Raw genomic sequence first — 9,573 nt, forward strand, 5'->3', positions numbered from 1 at the left:
AAAAGTAAATAAGTTGGGGTTCACATCCAGTTCTGCCCCGTTTTATTAAGAGGCCAAAACATGAAGCAGCCCATAGAAGAATTAATCCAAAACCTAACAGTAGACAGCGGCTCATCACCACCTTTGCAATTCCATGAATCTGATAATAGGTTTTTCCCATTTTTTCTGGCAACAAAACAGGTGTTAAGATGTTGTAACACCAAACCGAAACCCTTTACAAGGAATCATGTCTGCATTAACCACAATGCTTGTGGTCAGAATGCAAACAAAAAAACACTGATAATATATGCATTGTCCTTGAAACTGACTGGTCCACACCAGAAACATCTTTCTTTTGAGCCTCGTCTCAAACGGTGTTAGATCAGAAGACGCCAAAAGACGTACAGCCCAAAGACAATGTACTATCAGAGTAATGGGAGCTCGGGTGAGCATCTACATCATGGGATCTCCTTTGCCAGTACCAAAATATAATAGGTCTTTCCCTTTTTTTATGGCAACAAAACAGGTGTGAAGATGTTAAAACAACAAACTGAAACCTTTTACAAGGGATCATGTCTGCATTAACCACAATGTTTGTGGTCAGAATGCAAACAAAAAAATACTCTGATAAAAAAACGCATACTCTGATTCTATGAATAGTCAAGATCTGGGGGGGTGTGCAAGGGGTCCCAATTTAATAATCGATTTTTTTGTCACGATGGTGAACAGAGTCTGCAGTGATTACAGGAGTTGACAGGAACCGATTACATACATCACACACAAATACTGAATAATCAATTCTCGCACGCGCATATCAACGCATGTTTCACGAGCGTAAAGAATCGATTTTAAACAATCACGTGGGAAAAATTTTGATTTAAAGCTTTCGTGACTGCAGTAATTCATATTCTTAGTTCTTTCGGTAAAGTCACGTTGAAGGGAAACAATAAAATAATAAGATATATATAAAACAATAAAAATTCTCACGACGTTTTGCAAACCGACACACCTGATGACGACCGTTTGTGTTATGGTCGAAACGTCGTGAGAATTTTTATTGTTTTATATATATTTTATTATTTTATTGTTTCCTTTCAACGTGACTTTACCGAAAGAACTAAGAATATGAATCACGTGGGAATTGTTAAATACCACGACACTTACGGTGCACTTATGGTGCAAAAGAATAACGGATAAAGGTGCAGCCCTGCGGTTGCTTGCTCACCACCACTGCTTGTGAAAGGGCCTCCACTCGAGGGAGCTCCTGAGGTCCCATCTGGACGGTATTGGTCCGACTATTTCGCACCAGCCAGACATCTCGGAAAAGTGGAGCACCCACATTTTACCTGACCACACGTGATCTGCTGGTTGGCTAACTGCGGCATTCCCAAGCATAGTGCCGGGTGAACAGAGGTGGGGGCCGGGGGGAGGGGGTTTAAGAAACTCGATCAAAACTGCCGAGCCAGGAGATGGAATAAAACCTGCAACCTCTGGATTGCAAGTCGAGAGTACTAACCATTACAACACCACCGTGGTGGTAGCGTCCTCCTCCCAACGCAATGCATTTACTCTTATTTCACTAGACAGACATGGGTGTCTGGGCAAACAGCCTTGGCTATTGATACCAAAACAACAAACTAAAACAAAAAAAACCCACTACTCACGCAGCAGGCTGCTCGCCCAACGCAGAGCGCTCGCCAGAGACAAAAACACCGAAGCGAAGAAATCTTGTTTTTGGTGCATGGGGCCAAAGGCAGCAGCAGCACCCTTTTGTATTCACAGAAATCTATCGACCAACATTGGCTGCAGTTGTCCAATAGGGCACCATCGATTTAAAAACCTCGCACCTGTGCATTTTTCAGTGTGAGACTACACAGACGCACATCACACGCTTGCATGTAAGGGAATTGGTTGAGAAACGAAAGTAAAGGGTGAAGGTGCTGGTGCTTGTGCAGTTGTGACAGCTTCTTGTGTAAGGGAAAACCAGGGCGGGATTTTTGGGAGGTGGGGAGGGGGGAAGATGACATTTGTCCAGGGCACAACTCTGAATAAGGTCCCACAAAATAAATATTTTTTTTCTGAACAAAATTAGGACTGTTTATTCATATTATCCTTTTAATATGAACAATATAAACAATACTGTCTTCATTGGAGTGTGTACCACAATAGATTGGGGTTTTTGTGTCTTTATGTCAGGGGAAGGAGTGGTCTTGTCTGCTCAAGTGTGAGGGACAAGGAATTAAAATCCGGTCCTAGTGACCACCTGTTGGTTGATGTATGTCTGGAGCTTCCAAAATGCCAGTCCCTCACATCTTCTGACTATCAGATAACTGCTCTATGTCGACAGCAGCAACACCTCCACTTTTTTTGTATGCAGCATCTTAGCCCAGGCCCAAATACTCAACATGTCAAGCAGGCATCGACAGATAGCACTATTAAAGATGTGATACATAAGAGTAAAACACGTTTCTTGAATTCAGCAAGGTTATAAGAGACAATGAGAGGGAATTCTCAAATGCAACCGTGCGAGGGAAGAAGCAGAGCGGGAAGTGTTGTGACCTGCAGTGTGGTGAGTAGGTAATTTGGTGAGCGTGTTGTTGTGACCGACAGTGTGGCGAGTAGGTGAGTGTGTTGTTGTGACCTGCACTGTGGTGAGCAGGTGAGTGGGTGAATGTGTTGTTGTGACCTGCAGTGTGGTGAGCAGGTGAGTGTGTTGTTGTGACCTGCAGTGTGGTGAGCAGGTGAGTGGGAGAATGTGTTGTTGTGACCTGCAGGGTGGCGAGTAGGTGAGTGTGTTGTTGTGACCTGCAGTGTGGTGAGCAGGTGAGTGTGTTGTTGTGACCTGCAGTGTGGTGAGCAGGTGAGTGGGTGAATGTGTTGTTGTGACCTGCAGTGTGGTGAGCAGGTGAGTGTGTTGTTGTGACCTGCAGTGTGGTGAGCAGGTGAGTGGGAGAATGTGTTGTTGTGACCTGCAGGGTGGCGAGTAGGTGAGTGTGTTGTTGTGGCCTGCAGTGTGGTGAGCAGGTGAGTGGGTGAATGTGTTGTTGTGACCTGCAAGGTGGCGAGTAGGTGAGTGTGTTGTTGTGACCTGCAGGGTCGTGAGCAGGTGAGTGGGTGAATGTGTTGTTGTGACCTGCAGGGTGGCGAGTAGGTGTGTTGTTTTGACCTGCAGGGTGGCGAGTAGGTGTGTTGTTGTGACCTGCAGTGTGGTGAGCAGGTGTGTTGTCGTGGCCTGCAGTGTGTTGGTTGAACAGTGTGGATGAGGCACGAGAGTCAGTCTGGTAGACCAAGTCCTCAAAATGGGTGGAGAGTTCAATGAGTGAGATGTGACATGTGGGCTAAGATTTATCTTTATATTTTACAACAGGATTTTTGGGGGGAAATTTTGCAATTTTCATCCCAGTCTGCACCTCAGTGCACACTCAACACACTCGTCGTTCCCAATATAGAAGCGTCCTGCTGATCAAATGAGCAATGGCGGCTTACACTGATCGCCATTGACAGTCCTGAGCGAGCCGTGAAGAATCCACATCCCTATGGTGCGGGACCAATCTCACCGTTGATTTCCCACAACATCCCACTTGCTTATTGACCCTGGTGAGATGACAACGACGATTTTGATAATGGGCTCAATTGGCCCCTGACTTTGACCTTGTGAACTCTGGATTGTGAGTCAGGCAGTCTGCCACAGCACCGCATATAGCAAGGGTCATCAACAAAATCATGAAGAATAAGCCCTTCCTCACAGAACGGGGTGAAACCTTAAATATTTCTAAACTACACTCCTGCCTCGACCACCCGGTCACTTGTGACCTCCAAAAGTTGATCCAACAAAGCTGCATACATTGTACGCGAGTGACATTACTCAAATTTTACTAAACTATTCCCATAGGAACACGAAGAAAGTTCGGAAATGTCTAAAAGCATGTAAGTTTACCATAGGATGTGACATTTTTAATCCGTAGCTTTTTTGATCAAGTTGAAAGGTCTTAGGTCACACGTAGCTCAGTGTTAATACCATCGGTCCATGGTTACTTCCGGTCAGAATGAGCCTTCACTCGCCTACAAGTGCTGTGACTGACAGACGGACTCACAACAGACGAGAAAATAAAGTTTTTTGTTTTTATAACGTAGACTAGATGGCAGCCCATCCTACGGATGGGGTGAATCTTCCTCCACGTGCAAAACTCTGGAGGGAGAGACAACCGCGTGGCCACACGCAGGGGAGCTGGAGTTTGGGAAGCTCCGAAGCTACCGGCGCGTACGAGGTGCGGTTCTCGTACCGCTCACTCCGTTGGGGTAGCCGAGCCCACGGAGCTGCTGCTGGTGCTGCTGCTGAGCATCCACAAGGTCCTCTGCAGACGCCCTCAGCTGAGCCTCCCGGGCAACAGCGTTGGCTCCTCCTTGTGCCGCCACCGCCGCCGCCGCTGCCGCCGCCGCCACCTTGTGCTGGTGATCCGGGCTGCTGGTGCTGCCACTGCTGGACGAGCTGCTGCTACTTCCGTCGCCTCCGTCTCGCACGCTCGCCCCGCCAGCCGGGGTCCCCGCGCCCGGCGAAGGCGCTGCCACGGCCGCCGCCGCGGCGACGACAACACCGGCGGCTGCACCGACGCCACCCGTGGGGGCGACGGCGCCGGCGGCGCCCGTGAGACTCGTCTGGCTGCCCACGGAGCCGCGGCTGCCTGCGGCGCCACCGTTACGCTCCTCGTCCAGCATGAGGCAGAGCTCCTTGAGGTCGGAGTTCTCGCGCACGAGCGCATCCTGGCGCACCTCCAGCTCGCGCAGGCGCCGCTGCTGCGCCGCCACCTCCTTTCGCAGCACGGCGGCTGTGTAGCGCCCGAAGCGCTGCCACTCCCACGCCAGCTTCTTTGCCTTCTGTCGGTCGTCGTCCAAGAAGCAACAGAGGTCGCGCAGCTCTTGCGCGTCGTCCTGCAGCCGCTGGTTGACGTCCTTGAGGCCGCGGATCTCGTGCAGGTGAGTCTGCAGGCGGCGGTTCACCTCCTTCATCAGGTTGCCGTGGTCCATCATCAGCGACATCTTGTCGGCCTCGGACTTGCGCAGGCGCCGCACCAGCTCCTCCTTGCTCCAGCGCAGCAGCTCCTCGTCGGGCAGCTTCGACAGGTTCTCCTTGGCGTCCTCGCCGCTCTTCGCCATGACGGCCACCGTCGAGTGCGATCGGTGGGGTGTGGCGGGGCCTACGGTCCTCCCGGGCCACTCCGCAAGACGGGCTCGGTGTCTCTGGATGTCTTCTCGGTGTGGCTGGATGCGACAGCGGCTGCTGCCGAGATGATGAGTATGATGCGTGCACTGTGACGGGGGTGTATGCTGAGGTGTATTCTACTATGAGATAACTTATCACCCGTTCAAAATACTTATGTGAATGGGCTCTCTATAAGTAAAGGATAGTAAACGAATAAAGATGTACACTAGTTGCGAGAACGCTCTTGCAAGTCTTGTATCAATCTATTGGAAACGGATACTCAAATCTAATACATATTCACACATTATATACACAACCCTTACACACCACCAATAAGATCCCACTTAGGTAAAGAACAGTAAACTAATAGATCTAAGACTTGTATAAAATGGGCTCTGTATTAGCAAAGGGTATTCCACGAAAGTAATACAAAATATACACTATACACGGAATTAGCCTTAGAAGTATTGTGCCATTTCGCGTTCTATCTAGCCTAGTAAACAGATAACAGATACTATTCAATCGTGATCTTATTCACGCAGTTACAAGAGAAGGAACTGCCTGGCAAGAGAGCCCGGTGTCAAATGGGCTATTCATTCAGTAGAGGCCACTAAAATTAATTCGTCTATGTATATTGTAAAGATATATAGACTGCACATTATCTCTCCTGCATACAATGTGCAGGTATAGGTCTCTGCCTCGGCTGGTAACAGTATATACTCGTCTGATTACTGTATACAGTACTATTAAGAGTGTTGTGTTACAATATACACAGAAGTGAGCAAAAACTGTTTACACTCCATAATGAATTAACAACTCTCTAGTATATCCAAAGCACGTACAGTAGTCTTTACTGCATTGCATATGCAATGGTACAGTATATAATTGCACGTCACTGTATTATACAGTGCAGTGCATAGACCAACATTAGACGGAATGCATTTGTACACTGTATTGAAACTTAGAATAACGTAGTTTGAGTACTCACTACTTAATACGATACACAAAATAATTGCTGCAAATGTGTACTGTAACACAGTGTACGGCATACAGTAAATCACGACAGTCTATATATACTGTATTGTACAGGAAAACCAAAACGCTGGTCGATAGATATACCCCGAACGGTTAGTTAAATCACAGAACGGTAAAATGAAGACGTTAACAATGATGAAACAGTGTATCGTGATGGGATGGTGGGTGAGGTTGGCGGTTTAAGTCACTGCTCAAAGCGAGGTCCAATGACCGCGCCGTCTCCACAGCAGCCGGCGTCTTTCTCCTGGCGGTGCCCACCCCCCGACTCGTCGTCGTCTCTACAAACTCCTCAATCCGCGCTCAGTCGTCAGAATCGCCTCCCATCCCATTCATTCCAATGGTAGCAGCAGGCAGCGCTGAGGTAACTTCATACTTTTTTAACGTTATTACAAATATATAAAATACTGTTATGAAAAAAAATATATAGTGTTGTGTTTGATCCGCGATGTTTAATGAGCGGACGAGGGCGATTTCCCCGCAATCGGCGGTGGTTGGCGGCTCTGAGGCGAGCGGAGTCCGCGCTCTGAGGCGCCGCCGCAACTCGCTCCGCGCGCGCGCGAGCCCCGCGGCCTTTCCCGCGCGTTACGTCACTTCCGGCGCGCGACCCCCCCCCCCCAAAAGTCGCACTGGCCAAGCCCCGCCCCTCATAGCCTGAATCCCGCCCCTCACAGCTCGAGCCCCGCCCCTTACAGCCCGAGCAACGCCTCTCACAACTCGAGCCCCGCCCCTGAGCTCCAGCCCCGCCCCTAAGCCGTATGGTTCGCGCCTTCATTCGATAACACTGTGGCACGATACATCGTAAGGGACGTTTCGGACAATGGCCCTTATTCATAGTGCAGTACAGTATATAAAGAAGGGCCATTCCCCGACATAAGCCCCTCCTTTAGCACCTAAGCCCCGCCTCGGCCCCATAAACCACGCCTCTTACTTTAAACCCCGCCCTCCTCCGTCCTACGCCCCTCCCACAATCACCGCCCCCCGTATTCACTCCACTTACTACCACAACAATACTGAGCCGAGACATTACCACGTGCGTCGATTGTTCCATTCAACTCGATCGCACACAGAGGTAGTCCACCACACAGGTGGCAGGCGTCCTCACAGGGGTCAAGAGGGCCTGGGTTCAATCCCAGGGTCCCAGAGTGCGCGTCTCCTTCTGCGTCTCTCTGACTCACGGCACAGACAGCCGGCAAGAGGTGGCGTAGCGCCCCTTGTGGGGTAGCGCCCCCCAGTGGGGTAGGGCCCCTTGTGGGGTAGCGCCCCCCTGTGGGGTAGCGCCCCCCAGTGGGGTAACGCTCCCCTGTGGGGTAGCGCCCCCCAGTGGTCTATCATAGGCGACGTTTCGGGCCACGGTGGCTGTGAGATGTTAACTACCTCGCCTGGTATACAGGAAGTCGTGAGTTCTTTGTCTCTGTGGTCGCGTGGATTTTTTTCCGAGTCCTCTGGTTCCCCCCTCCACATTTATAATTGACATCACGCGTTTAGTGTATTTGGCTGCGATATATTTCCACACGATGATGATGATAAGGCACTTCGTTGAGCTATCATTTGTGATAGCTCAACGAAGCTACACAGATCAGCGGGGCCTCCTTACCTGGTAAAATAAAAAAGATAGCGATAGTTTTTCGATGCCAGAGAGGCCGAGCCAGTGCTACATGTGGACAAGCCCACGAGCCACTCAAACGCAAGTCGCCCCTCAGCCAGTGCTGCCAGATTCCGAAGATAATGCAGTCAATACGTCCTTCATGGACCAAACACGCAGCCTCATCACCAATATCACCACCATTACCACCATTACCATCACCACCATTACCACCACCTCCACCATCACCACCATAACCAACATCATCACCATTACCACCATTACCATCACCACCATTACCACCACCTCCACCACCTCCACCATTACCACCATAACCACCATCACCACCATTACCACCATTACCACCACCTCCACCATCATCACCATAACCAACATCATCACCATTACCAACATTACCATCACCACCATTACCACCACGTCCACCACCTCCACCATCACCACCATAACCAACATCATCACCATTACCACCATTACCACCACCTCCACCATAACCAACAGCATCACCATTATCACCATTACCACCACCTCCACCAACATCACCATAACCAACATCATCACCATTACCACCATTACCATCACCACCATTACCACCACCTCCACCATCACCACCATAACCAACATCATCACCATTACCACCAATACCATCACCACCATTACCACCACGTCCACCACCTCCACCATCACCACCATAACCACCATTACCACCATTACCACCACCTACACCATCACCACCATAACCAACATCATCACCATTACCACCATTACCACCACCTCCACCATCACCACCATAACCAACATCATCACCATTAACACCATTACCACCACCTCCACCATCATCACCATAACCAACATCATCACCATTACCATCACCACCATTACCACCACGTCCACCACCACCTCCACCATCACCACCATAACCACCATTACCACCACCTCCACCATCACCACCATAACCAACATTATCACCATTACCATCACCACCATTACCACCACGTCCACCACCACCTCCACCATCACCACCATAACCACCATTACCACCACCTCCACCATCATCACCATAACCAACATCATCACCATTACCACCATTACCATCACCACCATTACCACCAGCTCCACCATCACCACCATAACCAACATCATCACCACCACCGTCTGTCTCATCAGCAGTAGAAGGCTCCCTTGACACAATGCTGGCGAACAGGCAGATGTTACAGGCAAGGACCCTCTCATGAAGATATGGGTCTGTATGTATGTACATGTGTACGTATGTTGAATTTCTTTCGCACCGTACGTAGCCAACCGTGCTCTTCGGAGTATCTTTCCTTGTCCTGAATCATCGTGGGCCGATGGATTGTCTAAAAATGTGACTTCAATGTATTGCCGTGGAGAGCCAGATGGACGTGGCCGCCTGTGATCTCGCACTGTTGAAGCAGCGGCGAGGTGGTGCGCCACTGGGGTGCAGGGAGGGGACCTTCTGGGTCGAAGGGGGTGACAGCACCGAGCTGCTGCTGCTGCCTCTAGCCCAGGGCTGTGGAGGCAGCAGCGAGGGTTGGTGGATCACACACAGATGGTGTTGCGAAACTTCCTTTTACCCGTGGGTGGGGGCGTAGACGAGGAGCCGTACCCCTGCCTCGCCATGAGAAGGCGGCACAGCAGAGTGGGGACTCATCCCATCGCTCCCTCCTGTACGGGAGGTAGAGTGTTGCTGCCTCGCTCGCACGCTTGGGGGTTTCTCCGGGTCCCCCCCACGTGTCTA

General features: G+C 50.2%; 1 protein-coding gene across 3 annotated transcripts in view; it reads right to left on the reverse strand.

Annotated features, from left to right (window-relative positions):
- LOC116953978 (coiled-coil domain-containing protein 85C-like) overlaps positions 1 to 6,815 on the reverse strand; it is a 94,322-nt gene extending 87,507 nt beyond the window's left edge. For all 3 annotated transcript variants that reach the window (XM_032974330.2, XM_032974327.2, XM_032974328.2), the window contains exon 1: positions 4,263 to 6,815. In XM_032974330.2, coding sequence (XP_032830221.1) covers positions 4,263 to 5,133 — 871 coding nt within the window. In that variant the 5' untranslated portion in view covers positions 5,134 to 6,815. The remainder of the gene's footprint in view (positions 1 to 4,262) is intronic.
- Between the last annotated feature and the right edge of the window lie 2,758 nt (positions 6,816 to 9,573).

This window comes from Petromyzon marinus, chromosome 53 (genome assembly GCF_048934315.1).
Source record: "Petromyzon marinus isolate PM22_M1 ecotype Great Lakes invasive population chromosome 53, UKy_Petmar_22M1.pri1.0, whole genome shotgun sequence".
Classification (NCBI taxonomy): domain Eukaryota; kingdom Metazoa; phylum Chordata; class Hyperoartia; order Petromyzontiformes; family Petromyzontidae; genus Petromyzon; species Petromyzon marinus.